The following is a 25,441-nucleotide window of genomic DNA, read 5'->3' on the forward strand; positions in this document are numbered from 1 at the left end:
AGAGAGGTGTCCTTATTCCAATAGGTAATAGCCCTTCTTTTGTAGGCTCTTCTTTTTGTGCCTGAGTGTGATAGAGCTGCCATTGCTTTCAAGTGTATCAGAGGAGTGCTGCACTTTGCTCCAGGTTACTTGTGTAGAGTGGGTGGTGTACTGGGCACTCAAATGGGGCATTCCCAACTGGTGCTTCATAGGTCAGGTCACAAAAGGGCTTGAACCCTAACCCCTTTAAAAAAAAAATAGCCTCTGCTTTACAAATGCATTCACCCAGTGCTTATGACTTCTTCATCTTATTTCTTCCCTCAGGACGATTTAAGATTCACCGTAAGCCATCTACCCCTGGGTCTCTGAAGGCATTCTTCACATCAAAGAGTTCAGCGGAGCCCCGCGCCGTCTCCAGCCCCCCACTGCAGTCATGGAGGGTTTGAGTCGGAGACCAGGCCCCGTGATCACCGCGGCTGCCACTGAGGCTCCCCTTCGGTCACAGTGAGGTAGGCGGTTTCCCCTCGATGCCCGGGCCACAGGCACGTGGGGTGGCACACAGCAGAGAAACCACACTCTTGAACATAAGCGCCGACTGCTGCCCTCCTGGTTTCTGCTCCCAAAGCCTCCCGTTACCACAAACGCTGTGCTCCGAACACTCTGACGAACTTTAAGCTCTTAAAGGTTCTAGAACTCTCTTCTTTGATGGCTAATACCTCCAGTGGAGCAAAAACTTTATCCCGAAAGTGCTCTGTGTGATAAGTGGTTCTACTGTGTCAAGACCATAGGGGGATTACAAGTGAATGCCAAAACTTGATACCTCAAGATAAAGCAGGAAACTTCTCACTCAAAAAGCTATTTAATTCGAGCTGCATTTTTACCAAATTTTGGAGGAAATGTCAAATTGTGCCACTTGTTCCCAGTACAGTACATTCCTTGAGGCCTATTGAGGCTTAATGTTACTGAGGACAAACACGGCCCTCTATGTAGCATATGCCTGTGCCTATTTGAGCTGTGTGATTGGCTCATTAGTCACATGGGATGCAGCCTATCTACGCAGTTATTTTTATTTTCTGTTTGTTTTGGTGTCTCTCGCATTGTCGAGCGAGCTTTTATGTAGCTCTTATATGCCAGGTTCCCTTGAGATGTGAATCTTATTAAATATAGGTCATAAATAAATACCATGTATAATGTAATACAAGACTGTGTATAATAAATACATGTTGGGATATTCCTCCACTAGCTTAGGGGTGTTATTGTGTGTGGTTTACAGTACTGCTTGCTCTGTAGTAAATCTTTTCATTGTAGAAGAGAGCAGCATTCAGATTTTAAATCAGTGTAAAGGGAAATTAATGCATTAAAGTGGCTGTTAAGAGTGCCCAAACCCCCATGAGAATTCCCCATTGACAAAATTACCATTTGTTTGTTTGCTTCCTTTTTAGTTCTAGATGTTGTGCCAAATTGCCTAAAATGCGAAATGAAAAAAAAACAAAAAACAGAATCAATACGCAGCCTAAGTGCCCAGAAAAAGAGACATTTCAGAAAACTCAGAGGGGGGGCTGGTAGTCATTTTAAACTTTGATAAGTAAATGCTGCAATGAATTCAGGAGGGACATACAAGTCAATCCACAAAGGCTAAGGCTAGCACAGGGTAACATCTTACTGCTTCGTGGCAGCTAACCAAATTGAATGGCTTGCAGGTTATTTATGTCTTTAAAAAAAGTAGAGCACTTTTCATTTTGCCAACAATAAGTAAAGGCATTGTCATTGAAATTACTGCTAAGGTTATTTGAGGAGTTCATCCAAAAGGTTAAATATGAAATATGCAGCCAACTTCACTTATTTGACACACACACACACACACACACACACACACACACACACACACACACACACAGAGATGCGATTGGAAGGATATACTGTATGAACCCTGAACAGGCTGATTTGTTAATATTTGATACGGCCAAACAATCCACTTCCCAGCCTGTTAGCCAAGACGTAAAATGGCTGGAAATGGCAGGTTTCTGACAGTTCTGCTGTCACCGCCTCTCTCTGCTGATCACAGAACGGAAGTGTTCATCCTGTAGCAGTCAATAGCACGTCACAGATCCATTAAGACATGCACATTAACCGGCGTATGGTCAAGGGCTGCCTCTTACCGTAATAAGGTCACAGTCAATTGTCACTGCCTTTGAGCATGTGACAGTGCACAGTGTCCCTGCAATCATTGCTTATTTTCTGCCCTCAATTCAATTCAATTCAATTTTATTTGTATAACGCTTTTACAGGAGAAGTTTACGTGCACAAAATCATCGATGAAGTCAGCGCTGCCTGGCTGCGATATGCAGTAGTGATAATTCAGAAGTGGATATCCTTCATTTATATTCCTCATATTCAGCAGAGGACTAAGCACAACATGCTACAAGAGGATGTGTGCTCTTCTCACTCATAGTTTAGGATCATCCGGTTTGACCATCAGGAGTGCGTCAGCCTCCAGTTTGGTTTTAAAACTGTTGCCTGTTGTCATGCGGATTTAATTTGCAGAAGAAATTGCCTGTAGCCCGGTTTACAGTTGCTGGAAACATGAAACCCACGTCTGCTTTGGAAACTTTGGAGAAGGAACTAAGTCACGCTTTTTCATCCACAATAATCTGATGATCTATATTATGTGCATGAAGGCTTTTTTTGTCCATTTTTGTTTACAGTGTTTTATAGGCTAGTCTCCCTTGTGATTGTTTTTGCCACACTTTTACATGAAAAAGTAAATCTGAAACATTCTAAACAGAACACTTGCCTTGTTCACAAACAATGAATATTAAAGGAATTTCCCATTTTGTAAAAGGATCATATACTGTAAGACATGACATCATATTTTCACTAAAGATACTAAGCAACACACAGAAGTACTTAGTTTAATTTTATTAAGGATAGGTTGGGTTACATACAGTATCTTAAATACAGGGGTTAATATCCCTCCATATGTGGGTGGAAGTGCCATAAATCGACCCCCAACCCCCAAGGCAGAATAACTGATAAAAGTCTAGTTATCTATAGCTGTCACTTTCCTTTCAACCCTTCTGCAATAGATGTTTTCCAAAGATTGCTGTATTTTGGTGATAGACCATCACATACAGTATACCACTCCTGCACACACACACACACACACAAACACACTCTTTGCCTGCCAGTATTTAAATCCTCTCCCCCATTCCATCCACCATGGCTGGCACCCAACAACTCCTGCTATCAGTCTGTGGCTAGTGGGATGTCCACCTATCAGGGCCAACCATAGGCAAGGCCTGATTCTCACTCAGAAACAAGCACTCATCGAGCGACTGGCAAATCAGTCAGAATACTGATATCTTTCCAGAAAAAATGAATAACTTGCAAGTTTGGCAGTCACAGGGTTGGGGTATGTGTGTGTGTGTGTGTGTGTATGTGTGCGCGGGGTGATAATAGAACAAATGAACCGATGTAATTACAGCCAAAATGCTTCTGATCAGCATTAGCCTTCAAGTGCTTTGAGTCTCTGAAGTGGAGCTGCTTCCACTGAATAAAGCAGTGCGTGATTGTGAACCATCGCTGGTCTTCAAGCGCTGCTGAATAATGAAGGACTCTGCCTGCTGAAGCTCCCTCGCCTTTCAGCACTTTCTTTTGCCAATACATCCAAGAATATAAGAAACACAATCATTTCTTTCTGAAAAATAAATAAAAAGGGCCTTTCTTTAATGGCAAGCTGAGGCGTACCCAGCCGGTTGGGTGGAGATGGAGTGGCCACATTATAATCGGACGGGACCATGCAATTTGCAAGACCACCGGGCGTAGGATCTCTGGAGGACCAACAAGAGCGATGAGAGCAGCCAGAATCTATGTGGTCCTACTTTCATAGTGCTGATTTACTGGAACTGAGATGGAGACCACCCTCTATGTTGCAGTCACACACATGTGTGCACACCGCACACACACACCACACACACGCACACATAAGCACCAACACACACACGCACACGCACATACAGCAATTTACACATACAACCAAGCACCATCATACATCAATGACTGTGATTGCGCACATGCATGCCAGCTTATGGAAGTGGTAACCTACTGGCTGTATCAGATGGATGTTAGTATAGCATTAGTTATGGCTTACCAGGTAGTAGCCATATTTTGCAACTGAGTCTGTGGTTCACAGTCATCTGTTTAGTCACATCATTTGTAGTCACATCAGTTATTTACATCATGTTTCTCTGAGTTAACGTTGCACCTTTTCTTCTCTCACAGATGGCCCAATAGTCCTTAACTGGTATTTACTAACATAGATCCAAGACCATAGATGTGCGACTCACTAGATCTATCTTACATACAATGCGAACTATGTAGCCAAACATCAGTGTGTTCTATTCAGAAGCCTTAATGAGTGAAAAAATATCAGCTACATGAGGAAAACAATGCACATTTTCTGTGAAAATCAAAGGTTCTTTAGACTCACAAGACGCCCAAACCTCCTTTGTTCTTTCCATTGCATATTAACGGATTGAGGTTGGTACAGGAGTGTATTACAGTTCAGTGTCTGTTGCCATAGCGCTGACCTTGGAATGTTCTGGTTTCAACTGCTGTGGGACAGAACTTCCAACGTTAAGAAAACCTTGCCTTGAGAATCTGTGATGAGATGCAGCCAATCATCTGAAGAAAGCTGTGCTCAAGTATTGTGTGTGTGTCATTGGCAGCAAACTAAATCAGTACTTTGTGTCAAGGAAAGTCCAGTAGTGTGTACACAATGACCCGGTTTCTATCAATATTTGTCCTTCACATTGACTTAAAAATATCAGTGGTTTCATTTTTCTTCGCATTCACAGTTTGGTGACCTCGGCCTGAGTCTTAAACATTTGCCAAAATGAACTGAACAAGCTGTATTTCAGATCCTGGCTAAGGTACATGTCTGGCACCTGGAAGGTTGGTGGTTCAAGTCTCGGTGTAGCCACGGTAAGATCCGCACAGCTGTTGGGCCCTTGAACAAGGCCCTTAAACCCACACTGCTCCAGGGGGATTGTCCCCTGCTTAGTCTTATCAGTTGCTGGATAAAAAAAAAAGCATCAGCTAAATAACAAATGACCAATGTTAGGGACTACTGTTGACTGAAACCACATAACAAATGCCAATTAACAATACAAACTGGCTGTGTTAGCCCAGTTCATGAAAAATACATGAATTACAAAAAAGTATGTTGCTGTTAATAGCTCAGCAGCACTGCCCAAAGATGTCCGGTGGTAAAATAATTGTAGTCCGCCCTGAGGAACAACACACCCAGGAGCAGAATGCCTGTTGTGGGTTTGTGATTAGATGATGTCTGAGTATAGTCCAGTGCCTAGATACCATTAAGTCTACATCACAAGTGTATAATAGATTTACATATTTTAAAAGCAGTAACTCGGGTTGGGACTAAAGTGGAGGAGTGCTGTCAGTCGAAATCAGTTACACCCAATGAAAGTAAAGCTTTTCCAGAGAGAGGGAGGATCTCATTTTCTCATTGGATGGAACTAAAGAGCTTTAGAGATGCTTGTCCAGGTACCAGCTGCCAGAACTAGCACACCTAAGGGAAGGATTACAGAACAGAATCATCCCAGCTAACACAAAACCTTTTGCACAATGTTAATGGAATGTTTTGTCAATGTTTTAACATTGCCATGACATGGCTACAACATTGTGAAAATGTTTTATGTTAGCTGGGCATGGTCTTCTCTTGAGGCCAGCAGGTCAAGCTCAAGATAAGTGTCTGTGTCATACCAAAACGTTTCCAGCTAGAGGAACAGGACCAGACAGTGGAAAACAGTGCACAAGAGCCAAAATGCTCTAAGGAGACTGCGCTGTGTCTCTTACGGGCGGTGGAAAGAAAGTGATGAGGATCTTGTAGAAGCTTGGCAGGCGGTGAAAATTGCTGTTGTAATAGCAGAAAACGAAATTTGTCTGGGAAATAAATCTAGAAGAAAGCAAGCGTACAAAAATGAGACTAATGATTAGTACCTACAACCTGACACCGCTGTGTCTGAGCGCGGAGGCGCGAGATAACAATGACACCACACAGAAATTAGAAAAGCACTAGACACTGGCCTGAGCAGCCAAGCTCTCCTTAAAACCTCACACCCCTTTCCTCTCTTCAGCAGGCCAAAACATACACAGAGCGGCCAGAGCCCTGTGTATACAGGAGAGCAGGCTGGACCAGATCCCATACCTCACACTGAAGTCACACATACAGGGTGTCAAATCAAATGCTAATGCATAACCCCATGTACAGAAATGAGAAAAATGCTAAGGGCCTACGCCATGCATGAACACACATGCGTACACGCACACACACACATACATACACACACATGCACACACAGACACAGGCATGCACACACACACCCACACACACAGACATGCACACACAGACACACATGCAATAACACACACACTGAGACATGCACACACACAAATGCACACGCACACACCCATATGTAAACACACACGCGCACACACATAGACACACATGCACACATACACACAGAGAGACATGCACACATGCACACACACACATCTAAACACGCGCACACACACACACATACACTCACACGCAGGGATGAGAGATTCAGACAGATTAAACTACTTCACAGGCCCTACCCCACCATGTAATTGGTTGATGTACAAAGGCTGCCAAAAAAAACCCCAGAATCTATTGATCCATCCAGGTCCAGATTGTTGCCACAGTTCATTGTGCGTTTCTGACAAACATAAACGCTGAAAAGTCATTGATGTCGTCAATTTGGCCTGATGCGAGATGAGTTACCAGAGCAGACATCAAAACTGAGAGATCGGGACGGGGAGGCTTTTCACCGACGAGCCCATTGATCGCTCGCTGGAAGTGTGGGCCATGTTAAATTGGCTTTCGCCCCAGTGATTAACACAAATACAGGCCCCGTAAAAAGGAGGGCAGGGTGACTTCCTTACACAGCCTGCATGTCAATGGCGGTTAAAAGCCATGGATTACCAATCACTGACTGAATGGAGCCCACCCCTGGGCAACTTCCTGTTATGGGACAGAATGTATTTGTCTGTGACATCATTCAGTCAATGCGTGCAACCTTGACCGTATGTTACAAATCGACTGTTTTCTGTGTGCTGTACGTGCAAGCTGCATCTGATAGGCTAAGCGCTGGCGACAAACAGCACAAACACTGCTCAACGGCACAGGATGCCTGAATGATGGTGAACTCTAGTGTGTTAAAGGACAAACTCGAGCATGTACAGCTATTCGCCAAACAAGCAGATAATCCATGAACACGACAGGGCCATTTTAAGCATCAGAAGACCAGCTCTATGGCGAATCAGTCTCAGATGTGAAGACCAGCTCGACTCATGTTCATTCTCTCTATGAAGTAGACATGAAGACATTCAAACAGGGTAGTCATTCTAGACCAGTGGTTCTTAACCTGGGTTCGATCGAACCTCAGGGGTTCGTTGAGACAGTCTCAGGGGTCAAGACACACACAGTATAACCATTGTGCACTAATAAAATATATACCTATGTTTTGAAGAAATCAAATTTTATTTTTCCAATTACGAAGGGTTCGGTGAATGCACTGATGAAGCTTGCCGGGTTCAGTACCTCCAATAAGGTTAAGAACCACTGTTCTAGACTAACCTAATGGAGGAATTGGTTCAAAGCAGTCAGCTATACTTGCTGAACCTATAAAAGCTTGAATAGCTCAATTGTATTTTATTTGAAAAGGTGACCTTCCTTAATGTTATAATTCTGTCCCAATTCTGTTCCTGGAGATCCACCTTTTCCAGCCCTAACAAAGTGCACCTCACTATTCAGCACATTCAACAGCTAGAGACCTCCTTCAGCTGCTAATTATCAGATATATCTACACTCACCGAGCACTTTATTAGGTATTAATTATTAGGTATTAGAGTTATGATGTGTTATGTGTTCAGAGATGCTCTTCTGCATACCACTGTTGTAATATGTAGTTACTCGTGTTACTGTCACCTTCTTGTCAGCTTTGACCAGTCTGGCCATTCTCCTCATTAACAAGGCGTTTCTGTCTGCAGAACTGCTGCTCACTGGATTTTTGTTTTGTTTGTTTTTTGCACCATTCTTTGCAAACTCTAGAGACTAGCGTGTGTGAAAATCCCAGAAGATCAGCAGTTTCTGAGCTACTCAAACCACCCTGTCTGTCACCAACAATCATTCCACGGTCAAAGTCACTTAGATCATTTTTCCCCCATTCTGATGGTTGATGTGAACATTAACTGACCTGTATCTACATGATTGTATGCATTGCAGTGCTGCCACACAATTGGCTGATTAGATAGTCACATGAATAAGTAGGTGTAATAAAGTAAAAATGTTCCTAATAAAGTGCTCGGTGAGTGTATAGATACATATGCCATCTCAAACCTTTGGTGAAACCTCATGTAAACTCTGACCTTCATCTTGCATGCATATTTAAAATCATTTATGACTGTTCAACTAAACATCAATCATGCATGCTCAGAGTTAGGGTGTGTTTTTCCACATTGTCCCCGGGGTCTGGTCTGTTAATAACCGATCGCATTAAAATTCTCCAAAGGCCCAGGAGACCTTGACCTGGTGTCGATAAATCACTGGCCAATAACGCCCTCCACGGAAGAAAAAAGGACTTTAGATATGAAATCAGCTAAATGATCACTATTTCATTTCCAGCCTGGCTCTTATCCCTGGTTTTATATCCGATGTGTGTGTGTCTGTGTCTGTGTATGCGTGTGTGTGTGTGTGTGTGTGTCTGTGTATGCGTGTGTGTGTGTGTGTGTGTGTGTGTGTGTGTGTCTGTGTATGCGTGTCTGTGTGTGTATGTGTTTACGTGTCTGTATGTGTGTGTGTGTGTGTGTGTGTGAGTGTGCATGTATGTCCTTCCCCTGGTTTTATAACAGATGTGTGTGTGTATGTGTGTCTTTCTCCTTGTTTTATACAAGATGTTTGTGTGTATATGTGCACAAACAAGGCCACACACAGTACATGCAGACCGCCAGCTCCGCTGTAGAAGAAAGATAGTAAATTCTGGAGCTCCCACTTATTCAAAGTCACCTGGAACAGTATTCTGCACAGGTAGCTATACAGATGGCTGGGTGGAGGGGTCTCGGCTCAGTAAAAGTTCAGACTGACCTATTTTATGAGATGTTTTTTCTCTCTTTCTCACTTTGTAGCAGTGCCAGACTGCTGCCTTAAACTGGGAAGCCTTTACGTACCTTTACATTTATATACAAATGCAGGCATTAGAAATTATACAGAAAGTCCTTTTTCAGATACAGCACAGTACACACATTAATATGTACATGTATAGTGAATATGGCTTGTTAGCTTTCAAAAATCTGTATAGATGAAGTGAAACAAACAAAAAAAGAAAGAATAATAATCCCAGCAATGTGATAAGTGTCATTCACTCAAATGGAAATTTAAAGACCTTTCAATTATAGTCTATTCAAAATGACTTATTACCTACTCAACTATAATTTTTCATTATAGCTTTGCTGTAATTGCGGAGTATACCCCTGATTGCCTTATATTATTGTGACTGGGAAATATAGTAAATCTGCTTGCTATTCACACTGCGGTATATGATGTGAATTTTAATGAGCACAGGTGCAACGTCCCCGCTGATGTGTTTAAAGGTCCAGTAGGGGGCGGTAATGTGCGAATCATAAGGCTCTATTGACATGTTCATGCAACTCATGTAACATACTAAGAAAAGGGCTAAGTTCATAGATTAGCACGTCCAGAACTGAGACAACATCCAAATGTAATATTCAAAAGATGCCAGTGCTCGTGCCAATCAACACGCATTAGCTATTTCTCATTCGAATCTCATTCATAGTTTGTTCGATTGGTTGGGAAAATAAGTGTGCAACAAGCAAGACTTCTCAGCAGTTAATGACAGTCTGCATACTTAGATGTACCTGCATTGTGCATAATTATTATTTTAATTAAGGTAATTATTCCTAGGAATTCATTACGATTCCTAGGTATTCCTATTAGTTGGAGACCACTGTTTTCGAGTGACCTTTCAACTAGGAAATGATTAATACATGAGGCCCATTAGGAGCGGACTTTCCCTGCTTGAATAATGGCTGCGGAGTCTAATGTGTCTAATGGCTGAGTTCGGTGACTCAGCAGAGAAACCATGACAAGGCCCTGAGATCCTGCTTCCTGTTCCACACAGCTGAGGTCGGAGAGATTGCACTCAGTGTATCGATCCAAGTAATTGCAAGTAACAAATCAAATGTGATTCATCGATACGTCTTTCACGCCCCCGAGTAATTAGGCTGCATTTGTGAATGGAGTCGGTGATTCAGAAGAGACCAAGAAGCTGCGATTTTTTTTCCACAAATCAGCCAGAGAAACTAATGTTTTGCTTATTTATTTTTGAGTAGGATATGCCGTGGCAGGCAAAGCAGAGGAGACAATGGTGCAGTGCGCAGTACACAGTATGCAAACATGTGCCCTCAAAGGAAGCCCTACGACACAGCTGCTGGAACCCAATTCCCCAATTGTCAGGCAGGCAGAAGAACTGTGGGTAGTATTCAAAAGCAGGGCAACCACTTATCATACATCAGGGAGAGTCATAAGTCTCCCTCACATACATTTGTTGGGGTAGTGAGAACCAGTTTGGTGTGGCTGCTCCATTCGGTCCTGACCACAGGGCCTGACCCCATCGGTCATACCCCGTGTCTGCGTTATTCCACTCAGCACAGCCAACCTGAGCTACTGACAAAGAGTCACAAATGAGTGCGAATCCAGCCTACTCCAGCAGCACGACCTTGCAGCGAGACCTTATGTAATTAAACAGGAACAAAAAAATGCAATTGCACGCTTTAATCACACGCTCCATTTAGTAAGTCAAAGGTTTTCAACAAACAGGCAGGGCTACTGTGATTTTTATTAGAACTTTTTTCTTCTTCTTCCTTTTCTACGTATTCGTTTTATGTCTGTACCGCAGGGTCCTGGCGGGGAATCGGGCTGTTCACACTTGTATGGGTTTATTCTGACTCTACAGCAATCTTTTTTTCGCCTTTACTCTTCTCCTTCCTCCTGAGCTATCCTGGAGTATTCGTCAGTAGAGTGGATTTCCATCCGTTTTCATGTGTCAGAGCAGACAGCCGGCAGGGGAATTAAAAACAGGCAGTGATTGGCCGCCCCTTGGGTCCTTTGGAGGACGTACGCAGGCCTCTCCGCACTGGCAGGCCTTGTTAATCATGCATCGCCTCGCCGCGTTAGAATAATCCGCCCATTTCACCGCCGCGGCGTCTGAGTGACGCGCGAACGAGCCGAACGCCCCGTTCTCCGGAGCCCGGTCCCCGCAGTTCCGCCGTCTATTCCTGGAGCCTTCGCCTGCTTCCGCGTTTTTCCGCGGATTCTCCCCGCGCGGCTGTCATTCCGAGCGGCGACTCGGAGAGGCGCTTCACAAGCCCCCTGACAACCTGAACCCGGCTCTGAAAAGTTCCACACCAGCCTTTCCGGAGACAGCCGTGATCCAAAGGTAACAACGGAGGATTGTTACACCTGGTACCTACGGCACTTCTGTGCAAATCATAATGAAAATATATCTGGTTAAAGAACACAGGCCTCTATATTACACTCCTCACTGGCGATTCGGTTACGAGCCCACTTGTGTCCTGAAGGTTTGAGTAACAAACTAGATACCACTTCACGAGCATTTAGGGAAATCCATATCTGTCCTGGCTTAAAGAACTGTGCAACTACAGGCACTGGTACACACACGACGCCCCCGCATTGCCAAATGAAACCTACCAGAGCACGGGGGAAGACTGAAGCGTGGAGGTGGTGATGGAGCTAACACGGGGGAGGCAGCAGCCAGGAGAACTCTGGGATACGGTCTGTGCCGAACGCCTTCAGCTCTGCAGCATTTCACTGTCAGTGCTGGGCAGAAGACCAGAGGACGATCTCTCCATGCCACACCATGTGACTACACACTAATCTATAGATATACAATTATAGTTATACAATACAAAGTAATTACATGGTCCGTACAATGTGCTCTATTTGACTGCTAGCAGGTTAATAGTTCGATAGTCTCAGTTACTATGACTCAAGCTATCTTAAAATGGTTGGCATTTATATAGCGCCTTTATCCAAAGCGCTGTACAATTCACCCATTCATACACAAACTCACACACCAACGCCGATTGGCTGCCATGCAAGGCACCGACCAGCTCGTCAGGAGCATTTGGGGGTTAGGTGTCTTGCTCAGGGACACTTCGACACAGCCTGGGCGGGGGATCAAACTGGCAACCCTCCGACTGCCAGACGACTGCTCTCACTGCCTGAGCCAGTCTTAAAACACCGAACTATCAACAAAAGAAGCTAAAGAAATAAGACCGAAATGGTCTCATTTCATAAATTCAACAACAAAAAAAAAAGTCATTTCTTTTGCAGGGTATTTCTGGCCTTGCTCCTCTGAGAGCTGATGCGGGGAGATGTGAAAATGAATAACTAAATGTCTCGGATAACAAGGCCAGGCTTCAGTGATCTGCGTCAGACCCGTTCCTCGGCATCGCCTGTGATTGGTAAGGCCTGTCTTTTTTATTTTTCAAGATGCTGTGAAGTTGCTCAAGCATACAGCAGACTGGGAATCCGCAACTTTCGGGATATGCGCTTAAACATCTGCTTAATTCACATCAGGCACCGCCGATGACGAACGGCAATGACGAACGGCGTTAAAAAACGACGCAGATTTCAACGCGTGGAAGGCGACAGTATGAAAGTAGTCCGAGTAACAATAGCTAAACGGTCGCTTTGGAGTCAGCAGCTGTCACAGAGCATTAAACGTCGGCCTCGTTTAGACCCGTCCAACCAGCTCGTAATATCGAGTCCATCGCCTTTAAATTGACCCGCAAGAGCATTAAAAACAGAAGCAGTCTGCCGTGTGACCTTTCATCCATATTATAAACTCTACGGAGTAATCAAGCTTCGGACAGGCAGAGCAATTGCCACCAAGCCTACAGGCCTAGCGTGTCACATAAAACCCCCCACTGCCGGCCAATCGAGGACACAAGTGTCTCACCAGCTAATGCCCATTAGGTAACACCAGGGATACACTCCACGATTCTGGGCCAGAAGATTTCCACAAGACGGACCCGCTTTAGATGCCCCAGTGGCACGGTAAAGGTGGAAGGGCTATCAGAATGATCGCACGGTGGGAGAGGGTCAACAACGTCTGGATTGACTCCTGCAATCGCCCGTGCTGTTGGTAAAGCACCGGTAAATTTCAAACATGATATTTCTGCCATGGATCATCTAGTGCCAGCTGTCTGAACGTCTGTGCACACCAAAGATAGACAGGTATAAGGACTTGTGTGGTTAAGGATGGCTACAGATTCTCATCTTTTAGAATTGGCCAGTTGTACAATGTCGTCCTAGCATTAGTTACAGTCATTGTACTGAAAGGCTCAGTGAGAAATTAGCTAAAATCTACAATGCGCCATCACAATCTGAAATATTCTGACACCTCATTTGGAGTTAGAGGATGGAATGGAACCTGTTTCGTGACGGTGGTATTAAGATGGACCACTCAGGAAGTACATCACAGTATATTTACCGGACACGTTCTGAAGCACCTGAATTTCATACCGTTTTTACTGTAGTCCAACGCTTGTCAAGTAAGACCTAGAACGAAGGCCACACACTGAAAGTACAATTAGGCTTTTTTCAACTTGAGTGGCAGAGCAACACATCATTTAAACAACAGGGGCATGATTACGTTCATTCTTTATCAAATTCATGCAGTGACTGAATGGGTTATGCCAATCACAGGAAATCACAATAAGCTGTGAATCAGAAACAATATTCAATAAAAAAAAGTATGAATATCCTTCAATCGACTGCAAGAATATCCAATACAAAAAAACAACAATATGTGAGGCCTCTTGCTGTGTATGCCCACCATTCCATGCCTGCGACCTTTGAAACAAGTCCAAAAGCACTATGGGATATGTCTGTATATTATACTTATAAATAAACCAAAGCAGAGAATTTGTTATGGGACCCCATGGCGAGGGGAAGCATGAAGGACTCGTTTATCATTTTTGCATTTGCTTGGTAACTGTGAAAAGGTCATAAATTATTTACCATCTTAGCTGAACAGCTCCTACTGAGACGCTGACAATAGTTAAGTCTCACGTTCCGCCCCCGGTCGCTCAGCTCGGCCGTTAATTGGAACAATCAAAGAAAAGCCCAACCCCCGAAGGTTTCACGACATCTCACCTGCGCCTGGGACCCACCAACCCCCCCTCCAAATGCAGGCTCACGGATGGAATGATTGAGTCATCCAAGACACTTGACTCCTCGAGGATGGTAACCGCATTCGTTTTCTCAGACTTACAAGCATTAGCACCTGCTGAAATGTAATTAAAATTACACATTTAAAAATTCACCCAAGAGAGCTTAGCGGCACTCAAGTCAATGTTGGCCCCATAGTGCCTGAGCTGGTACCACAGAAACACAGAAACGCAGAGTGATAACGGCACTTCCCTTTCTCAGTGAAGAGCCAAAAGAGGACGTTTTCTCTCATTTCAGTGGCTTCACTTTAATTCAGACAATATTGCTCATGATATATCACATCAATGAGGTGCACCTGTCCATATTAATGTGATAATGGGTAACTTGGCTCTGTCCCGGAATAATACAGTACGACCATTGGCACTGTCACCTGCCAACCAGTTTCCTCTCATGGACAGGGCAAGGCCCACCTCACACCCTCACAGCCAATCTATAATGGAGAAAAAATAATATATAACTTTTCACAGCGAGCTCTTCGCCTGAAACACAATACAGTACGTTCTAGTTGATATGCATCTAACCCAGTGGACATGCTTGTTGTTTTTGTCTGGTCACTAAGCACATTTCCAGGAATATTACCTTACCCACTATTTAATTGCTCTCAGCAAAAGCAGCATTTACAGTACAGAAGAATGTTATCTTTAAATTACTTTGGCTGAACGTGTTGCTGCATGAACTTTTTTGTACATTTCATCATAGCCTTTCTCCAGAACTGCTTTCTTGACACAACAAGAAGAGGCAATTACACTCTGAACCACTGTTGAAACTTTGCCTTTTCTATCGAACAACACAATTTTCCCTTAGCTAGAGCACTTGCAAAATGCCAGAAACAGGATAACATCTCATTGGTGATAGCAGATGTAATACTGCTCCTGGGGCTAAGATACTATTTTTGTAATCAATGCTATTTAATGCATTTAAAGATTGCAGCGTTTGAAGATTTATTGTAATGGACTATGTCTCCACACGTTCTGAAAGCTGATGCATACTTAACACAGGACAGTAGGCACGGACTGCATGCCTAATCTTTCTGAAGATCAGTTACGCATCGTGCCTATTTAATTGCCTGAGCTGTTGAGTTCATCCACCATGATTCCTCTTGACTGTTGTTGAAAGCATGCAGCAGAAACCACACCCTGAATGCCCTAAATCTGACAGCAGTGCCTAACTGCACCATGGGATTGTTACCGATACAGAGAGCTAAATGCAGCTGTGGGGCATCCATACGCAGCCCATACCCAGCTCCTTTCTACACTTTACTGAGCTTGTATGGTGCACTGGAACCTAGAAAATACTCCCAAAATGTGCAAACCCCGCAATCTGGTCCTTTGCACCAGGTAGAATTGAGCGCAGAAAAGCATTTGAATCCAAAACAGTTACATACATTGTTTGACCCAGGTCAAACACAGTTATGTGCCATAAGACAAAGTGGCACAATCACATGGATTTAACCTTTTTTTTGGAATGTTTTCAAAATGCAGTCACTGTTCTAGAACTCCATTGCTTGCAGTTACCAGTAGTGACTGTTACATCAGCACTAATCAGTTGTAATCACATATTTGTGATGTCACACCTTAAAGGGAACAATATTCAAGATTCCATTTAGGTCTTCCCACACAGATAAACTCAAATACAGTACACTTCCAGTATCTGCAGTACATTTACAAGGCTTCAAATGAATGGGCAGTTTTTTTTACTGCTAAGGTATCTCATCTCTGCAGAGATTTCAGATAACAGCACCAATGGCCCTGCCAATTAGGGAAAGGAAGGACTAGCAAATTCACCCTCTGCTTTTCGACAAAAACACACCGTTCCTGTGCTGCAGCCTACTTTTCTTGTGCGACAGCAAAGGCTACCATCAATTTAACTGGGAACAAAGGGTTTCCAGGGCTCACAATGGCTTACTGTGAGTGCACGCGTTCTATTTGACAGAGGGGCTTATTGTTTCACATCAAGCAAACGCCACGAACAGATACAATGGGTACAGCACACTGCAGATACAATGGGTACAGCACACTGAACCAGCTACTGTTTTCTGAGCTCAGAACCTGCAGCAAGGCGCGTGGTCCCAGATGCCAACAAACGCACAGATGGACACCTGCTCCAATATCACATTTGGGTTGGGGAGGGGGGGTGTCTGGTGAGAGTCTGAAAAGCGTGGCATCTGGTCACATCCGTCCCTGCGCCCCGGACGTCTAAACGGATCATTGCCTTTTCATTTCTTTCAATCTCTCTTTCTGCGGCAGCATTGTGAGGGCCCTGTGTGTGTGATTACTTCCTCGAACCCGAGCGGTAAACATCAGCTGCTAAAGTGCAAAGCTCGGCACCTTATTCCCTCCACGAGGCCGGCGCGCTTTATATGCTTACCGCGGTTTACCGCCGGCTGGTAGAGAGGGCATTGATGTATGACAACGCAGACAAGTTCACAGTCCAAACAAAGAAAAGTCCTGCTGACGTGAACAGAAAAAAAATGACTCCGAGGAATGCTTCTTAACCATTTGAAGAGTAGGTTTTTTGGAATGCTTCTTTTTATTTTGGAAGTGAGTGTTCTAGAACTCCGCTGCTTTCATTTTCCAGCGGTGATTGTTACATCACCATCAGAATGTTCAGTTAAGAACATTCCAATCACATATTTGGGGTTAGAGGGTTAGAGGCCTCCAGGTCTCTATGCATTCCCCACACAGACTGAAAGTGTGCAGGCAAGTCCGCAGTGTCTGGAGGTATCTGTGGTTTCCTCTCAATCAGCAGCCAATTAAGGCCTTGAGAACAAGGCTTGTGCACTCTTTAGAGTGATTAATTCAAGTCACTCTACCAGTGCTGGAACACCCCACAAACCAGCGGACACTGGGCCTTAGGTTTGACTCCCCTGAACCTAAACTCTGAAATGGTTCAAAACAGATGTGGATGAAAGAATCTCAGCTGAATATCACTGCTAGCAACTGTTTTCTGTCATGTTAGCTGTCAGCCAGCTACTGCAGGTGACCAAAACAAAGTCATTACCCACCAACAGTGAGGCGACCCAGAGAGTAGGCCATGGGGGTCAGAATCCGGATCTGGAGGACTGCAACGTCTAGTTTCTGGTGTATTTTTGCTCTCAAGTGTTTATTTTATGTCATTGATTGGCTAAGGAGCTCACTGACCTTGTTTCCAAGACCTACATTGGCTGCTGATTGAAAGGAAACTGTGTAGCTCACCAGGACTTAAGTTTCAGTCCTCTGGCTTACACAGTGAAGACTAAGCTAAAAGCTAGCATAAACATTTGAACATATAACATTATTATTAGTTATATTATGTATTTGTATTATGTATATGTATGTACTTACAATGCACATGATGGATTAGGACATCGATTACAGCTCTGTGTCCTACAGTCTGGATTTGGGGTTGTTTGAGAGACTGTCTCAGTTGCCTTAGTTGCTGTGGTAATCTTAGTTTCTGTGTCCGACTTGGTTTCTCTGGTAGTATTAGTTGCTTTGGTCATCTTAGCTGCTGAGGTAGTCTTAGTTTCTGTGGTAGTCTTAGTTGCAGTGGTAGTCTGAGTTGCTGAGGCAGTCTTAGTTGCAGTGGTAGTCTTAGTTTCTGAGGTAGCCTTAGCTGATATCCTCTTTTCCACTTTTTCTGTCACTTATAAAAGATCTTTTTTGTCTGGATCGTAATTAAAGTGCAACAGTGAACAGGGCAGCGACGCTCTCAGAACACAAGAATAATGGCCCCGGCTGATGGGTCTCATCGCGGCCCGAGCATTAGGCCATGATTAGTTCCCCGTTTTCCGACTGCATCCTCCTTGTACTTTTCCAGAATTGATGCTCCTCCCAAAGAGCCCATTGACTTTCACTGTACAATGCAGAAGAGGAGGCTCTCATTGAGCCTGGCTCCTGTTCAGCCCCAGAGCAGACAGCCTGACCTCAACATTCCCCATGCACTTAATCACTTCACTTCAATTATGGCCAGATGCAGAACCTCCACACAGAGAGAAAAAAAAAGAAAGGACTATCTCGGTTGCACAAACACTGCTTTTTCTATAGGAGAAGACAGCCCATCTGAATCAAGAAACTTGGACAAAAGCTTTTTTTTCTTCAATAGCCTATGTTATTAGTGAATCTTTCTCCTCGTTTTGTCGCTGTGAGCTCCATGTTGCGCGTGAAGGGCAGCAGATAGTTATGGGTCGTGGTGGTCATAGACACAGCATCAGTCTCCCTCAGTCACGCGTCCCAGAACCCCCCACGCCCGCACCGCCGTGATTAAGTGACATCTGCTGGGGAAGTTTCGGAAGGCCTCGCCTCACTCGGCGTCTGCGCTGACAGCGGCCCTCACACCTGCAGTTTATCTTCCTGTCCGGCCGTGCCGCTCCCAGACGCCGGGCGAGGGGAACAGATGCCGCGCTGCGATTTACTGATCCCGTCCCGAAAAGGTCGAGATCACAGCCGGAATGTATCAAGAGCTGAAACAGATGCGGGAGCGATGCTATCGGCACGGGGTGCGTCACATCCACACGGTGAAATGTTCCGAGTCAAGTGAACTCCTACACTGTACGTATGCTCCCTAATGGATGGCCTGTAGCGTAGTGGTTAAGGTGGGGGGGGGACTGGGACCCGCAAGGTCAGTGGTTCGATCCCCGGTGCAGCCACGATAAGATCCGTTGGGCCCTTGAGCAAAGCCCTTAACCCTGCATTGCTCCAGGGGAGGATTGTCTCCAACTTAGTCTAATCAAATGTACGTCGCTCTGGATAAAAGCGTCTGCCAAATGCCATTAATGTAATGTAATGTACAGCTGTGGTTCCCAAACTCGGTCCTGGAGTCCCCGCGTGTATGCTGGTTTTTGTTCCGATCACAATTGCAATCCAGTTTGTATTTTTCTTAATTAGGAGCTTTTCATGTTTAGGGAGACTACCCCCTTAAACCGCATTTTGTCAGATAGGTATGCGTACCTCATCATATTGTGCTTATCATGCTATATTGCAGAAAAAAGACATAAAAAGTGGTAAAGTATTTTTATCGGATCAAATTAAAGACTAAAGTGAATCCATAGTCTCCTAATTGGTGAATGTGTTGACACCTGGCCAACCTGCATTGTGTTTATATATTGAAGAGAACTGAATTACAAATTAAACGCATGTTCAACTAACTAATTATGAGCCTATTAGTTAACCTCAGTCTATTTGTTAGCTCATCTTATCTAATTGTTTACAATATGAACATTTTATTCTTCATGCCATTGCAAAGCTATTTCTGGCACAATGTGGTTTAAGGTAAATAATACATTTTAAGATGAAAAAGACCTAATTAAGAAAGATTAACAGCTTATAAACATGATTTAAGGCAATTGGGGTTGGAACAACATACACAGTGGTACTCCAGGACCGAGTTTGGGAACCACTGCCCCATATATACTCTGTTGGAGGAGAATGAACACTGAACGCAAAACTGTGGATAGAATATGCCCATTTTGCCCAGGTTCAGTTAGGCTTTTGTGCTATTTAAGGGCTGGATTTAAACTCATTTTAGTGATTTTGGATGGACCTGAGTGGCATGCCATAAGGTGTCAGCAGGTGATGGAGGGGGGGGTTGGCTTATACAGAAGGGGGACTATTTTTATCTGCCCTTCACTCACATACACAGAATCAGTTAAGGAACACCCCGCCTCTTTAAATTGTCCCTAAACCGCCCGTCAGAACACGGTAAGCCGCGGCCTAATCAGAATTAGGCGCCCCCGAAAGCTCTTTACCACTCCCCCTTGCGCCTCTTACCAGAAACTCAATTTATCTCGAGTGCCAATCTGTTTGGTTAAACCCACAGCCCGGGCTAATATGGCCGAGTGCAAACAAACAGCGAGGCGACGACAGGCTTGCGGTTCGAGGATCGTCACCATTTAGGGAGCCTGTGTAGATAGGCACATTCGCTTCCTTTGTTTACCCCCGCCGCCTGGCTCAGTGAGAGCCCCGCAGAGCCAGTCCTGCTTTCACCCTCCGCGCTGCTCAATTGCCCTGTAAATCTCAGCGCGGAAGGGAGACACTTAATTTACATTAAGGCGCGCCGGTTGAAAGAGATGGAAATTCCATACCTGCAAACAGTGATTTATTACCAGACACCACAACAAGGACAATGAGGTAAGCCTGTATCGAAATGATACGCACGAGGCTCAGACTCCAGGTGGACGCTGAATACTGAGAGAAGGAGAGAATGAGACGGGAGAGGAGGGGAGAGAGAGCGAGAGACGAGAGGTTATGAATGTAGAGGGAATGAGGAAAAGGAAAAAAGCGGGAAAGAGAGGGTGAGATGGAGAGACTGAGAAGAGAGATTGAGAAGAGAGAGCGGGGGAGAAAAGAGACGGATATTGAGATGACTGAGGAGATGAGAAAGGAGAAAATAGACAGAAGGGAAAGAGTGGAGTGACAGAGAGCAATAGAGAGAGAGACAGAGAGAGAGAGAGAGAGAGAGAGAGAGAGAAGAAGAGACAGACATGAAGAGAGAGAGAGAGGGCTGTAGCAGGTCCCCTCAGCTACACTGTGTGTTCAGGCAGAAGCTGCCTCATAAGGAAGGGTCCAGAGGAAGGGTCCTTAAGAGGCAGCACTCGCTCCCCTCGTACCCAGTGCTCCAGGTTTAACCTCACAGGCTGGGGATAGGGGATAAAATTATCAGAAAGTCTTAAAGACTGTCTGCTGCCCTAGCAACCAGCACCCGCTAACAAGCAGCTCCAAATACAACTGTTACCAGACTTGAAATGCATTTTTTTTTCATTCAGTTGTGCTTTACGTTACGTAAGACCTGGTGGAACCATTGCGTTCGGACTTGACGCAACCTTGTGAGGCACACATATCTCTGTGATAAGGTGCAATTCAATTCAGCTATTGTTCCCTACAGAATGACTGAAAGTAATGAACTTTACATACCCCATGAATTGAGTTACTAAGGCATGTGTAATGCTTATTGAGTCACTGGCCTACAATGAATTACTGTTGCCTGCCTTGACATTTCTTTCATCACAGCCTAAAAAAATAAGAGCTTTATTTTGAGCTGCAGAACCATTGGAAGCAAGATCAAATAAGCATGTTTGTGAAATTCGAGAAAAATGGTTGAAGAAATTAGAGAAAATTGTGACATTGAGTCATAAAATAAATGTAATGTTGAAAAGAAAAAAAAATAATTAAATGCATTAAACTTCAGACCAAATCTTTTTCCGTGCTCAATCGCATAATCCTTAGTTTGGGCAGAATGAGTTCCGTTATAAATCAGCCTCCAGTACAACACAGTCAGACAAATTTAGGCATCCTAAACTTTACACTGTGAATATGGAAAGCAAAGAGCCTTGCCCTAGAACCAAGTACCATGACTGAACTGAGTGATCCAGTTGGGGGGGATTGAAACAGTGCCTGCTGGCGACGCCCTCTGACCTCATCACCAGAAGAACAGCAAGCATCAGTCCTTTCCTCCAGGAATTTGCTCGCCATCTCGTTGTCAAAACAAAGCCAGCAAATAAACGTATTGCTCAGACAGAACAATTGCCCAGGGTCCTCACTTGACCTGTTGTACTTTTTAGCTTCAAACCTTCACAGTCTCCACATAATTATGCTGTGTGTGTGTGTGTGTGTGTGTGTGTGTGTGTGTATGCGCAAGTGTCTGTGTGCTTAATTAGTATTAATATCACCCTTCAGTCAAATGTGTTCTGCATGAAAATGTACTCAAGAGGATATATCATAGGAAGTATCAAACAATAACTGAAATTATTTTCCAATGGATATTATTTAATAGCATCCCAATAGATACACACATTCTATTATATTCCAGTTTCATTGTTAGATTGCCCGTCTATGTGAGCTGAATAGACTGAGTTGTGATAAAAGTGTTCCACCGAGCCCATTCTGTGACAACCCTGCATGGACCCTTCTGGGTATCATCAACGTGGCCAATGCATAAAATTACCATTTCAGTGAGGGCACTGAAGTTCTGCAGGTGCAGCTGTTGGATCCCACAAAAAAACGAATGGTGCATTTATAAAAGTTCTGGCAATAACTCACATCCACCAACAATATTAACTCAGAAATAACTATTCTGGACGAGTTTTTGACACACTCGTTTTTCATACTGTTTAAACAAACAGTAGGCTACCTCGGACTTAGCTGTTGCCTATTAAACGAACATTAACTGATGACGTGTCAATCCAATTTACAAGGCCTAATTGCTAAGTGTTTAAATAATCCATCTTCTGCAGCGAAATAATACATGCGATTGTTCATGCTTAATTAACTTAACCAGACCCCCTCAAGCGGATCACATTAAAATACTATTATCATTTACCTTCAACTGAAATAATCCACACCCACCATTCACATTCTTAGAGCCAATCCATCTCGCGCTCTATTAATTGCGGTCCAAAAACGTGTCAGCTCGTGCAGGATTATTTAGCTATCTGAAACCGTTGCCCCCCGGTTCCAACTCAAATTCTGACACCTACACAGTATGTCACTTATACTAGGGAGAACAGAGCCGAAACACACTGACCTCGGGTCTTCCCTGCAACAAGGGGATTACCCGGGGACCGAAGCCCAGTCGGGCTAAGCGCAGTGCTGTTGTGTTCTACAGTCGGCTATATCTAGGTCCAGACGCGTGAAAATGTACAAATCCCAAAAAACACAGCATACCCAAAGTATGATCTTGTTTCCGGGAGAGATGTGTTAACGGCAATGGCTTTAAGAAAAAACGAAAAGTTGCATGCCCGTAGCACAGCACGGACGCGAAATAAATCACATGGACATGTTGGCGGTATATTCTATCCATTCTGCCCTTTTGCGGTGCAGTGACAACATGTAGCCAACATTAAAATTATTTGACTGTGTTGTGGATCCTGTGATACATTAAATATTTGAGCAGCAGCTATGCCATCTTTGCCACTTTAACTTCGAAATCGAAAAAACGCATCCCCCGGCGCTGGCTAGAAATCAATAACCTGATTAAAGCCCATGGTACAGAGAAAGATCCTCACTCAGAATAGTGCTTCTCTCACGCTATGTTACGACATTCCTTTGCAAGTTTTATAGTCACCTAAAATGCATCATAGGGCATACGTTGTCAACTTCATAGCAGAACCGAATCAATCAGCAAACCAAAAGCACCACCACATCGATTCATAATAAAAAGGTATTAAATTTGGGTTGATGATTGCGTAATTCGACTTCCAATGGATAAGAAAATACAAAATAAACGGTCATCAGAACGGATCTTAATACTACTAATAATAACAATAATAATCTTAATAATAATGTGTCAACGTCGATTGATGCTTCAATTTATTATTTATATTGTTTTTATTTTAACACACACTGTAAGTAATTTAGCAGTGTTCCAAATGAACCCGCTACAATAACCAATACCTGGTTCGGACTGCCTCCACCCATAAAACTGCCAATGGCTTTCTACTCACCTTTCGCTAGCTGCGGGACAGCCACGTTTACGCAGAGGACGAAGAAAAGAGATAACGGTCCCATCATTTCTTAAAGATCATGTATCTGCTCCACGGTCACAGAAAGAACAAGTTAAAAAAACGATACAACTTCTGCTCCCTTTTCGTCCAGCGATGTCGTATTAAATGACAGTATACCTCCTCAACTGGTTTCTGTAAGTCCTTTAGGAGATGGGGAGAGAAAGGGATAGACACTAGGTCTAAGTGCTTGGAAGAAGCGGCTCTGCCTGTGCACTTATCCCCTACTGCAGTGGTGCACAGTGCAATAACCGAGAGCGAGCGAGAGAGAGAGCGCAGGTCCCGATTACACAGCGCACTGTGTACAAACACGGCGAGAGAACAGCCGCACGCCGCAGACGGTCACAGCGCTCCAACTGGGGCGCTGTCTTACTGATAAAGACAAACCCTGCTCCTCCCCACACGTGCTCGCACTGCCAATACAAAGCAGCCTCCAGTTCTAGCTGGGTGGGACCTAAATTACCTTATCTCTTCTAGATCCTCCCCCGCCCTTCCCCTTGCACTTGCAGCCATCTCGCCTTGGGAGAGTGGCCAGTTAGCATTGATGTGAGCAGGTATTGCGGCTCAAGCGCGCGGGGCAAGATCTTTTACTGTAAAGCCTCCGTTGAGCGGAGATTTCAGGTGACATTCCGTACGCTATGAACGTGTTGAGATTCCCCGTTTGGAATTTATTTTTTATCTGTATTTTTTATTTTTTTTGCAATGGACTGTCGATGTCTCTCCTTTAGTGCTGTGCTGCTTTAATGATGTTACCTGGCAGTGCATATACGGGATCAAAAAAATGGCACCACGCATTTGTATGTCGCAATTTTGTGTTTTATGACCTAAAAAATATTCATTGATTGATTGATTTATTTATCCCATATACACAATTTTTTATTGTGTTTCATTTGCTGGTTCTGTCATAGCATTCTCCTCCTGGCCTTACTGCAAAACAATTACATGAGCAAAACAGCACATGAAGCTAAAGCTCCCAACTAATACAGTCAACCAAAGTGGCCAAACTGGACGGGCTTAAAGCAGAAGATCCCCTTTCATTCCAGGGTCCTTCCACACACAGGAAACATGTTAAGGTTTGCGTGTGAGACGGGAACACCAAGGGCACTCAGCTCACCGCAGGGGGTGAGAATTGGTGTTTAGTGTGCACTCTTCCGTCAAGGGTCCTCACAGCCCCTCAGAAGTGCACTTCAGCGGGCTAAAGGGGGCACCATTCAAGGGCATCAGAGATGGAGGAGTCAGAGATGGTGGAGTCAGTAAATATGCTGAAAAGTAAGTACGATGAAAGGACAGTCAGTGAGAACGTGAAGTACAGCAACCAAGCTTTGCGTCACCTCAGATTACTTAAAGGCGACTTATCCTCCTTTCCCCCTCATTTCAGCTTCATTCAGGCTCTGTTAACAGGGCTGCTGCTGGTGGGGTGGAAGGTCATGAGTGGGAGAGGGTCCAGCAATATTCTTCCAGGGGACCCAGAATTCCACTGAGTTAATATGCCCCTCAGTTCACAGTTGTGCTTTACCGTGAATGCCACAGTCTACACTACACTACAGCAGAACGCGGACACCAATTACCAGCCAGGCTTACACTGATAACAACTGCTACTCAGTAAAATG

General features: G+C 44.2%; 1 protein-coding gene across 4 annotated transcripts in view; it reads right to left on the bottom strand.

Moving 5' to 3' along the window:
* LOC133140345 (EGF-like repeat and discoidin I-like domain-containing protein 3) overlaps positions 1–24,161 on the bottom strand; it is a 154,900-nt gene extending 130,739 nt beyond the window's left edge. For 2 of the 4 annotated variants that reach the window (XM_061260231.1, XM_061260229.1), the window contains exons 1-2: positions 23,952–24,161; positions 23,775–23,859 (exon numbers count right to left, since the gene is read on the bottom strand). In XM_061260231.1, coding sequence (XP_061116215.1) covers positions 23,775–23,841 — 67 coding nt within the window. In that variant the 5' untranslated portion in view covers positions 23,842–23,859; positions 23,952–24,161. Of the gene's footprint in view, positions 1–23,774 lie in introns of all 4 variants that reach the window. The other 2 variants (XM_061260230.1, XM_061260228.1) reach the window with 1 other exon arrangement.
* Positions 24,162–25,441: the final 1,280 nt, after the last annotated feature.

The sequence above is a fragment of the Conger conger genome, chromosome 11 (genome assembly GCF_963514075.1).
Source record: "Conger conger chromosome 11, fConCon1.1, whole genome shotgun sequence".
Lineage (NCBI taxonomy): Eukaryota > Metazoa > Chordata > Actinopteri > Anguilliformes > Congridae > Conger > Conger conger.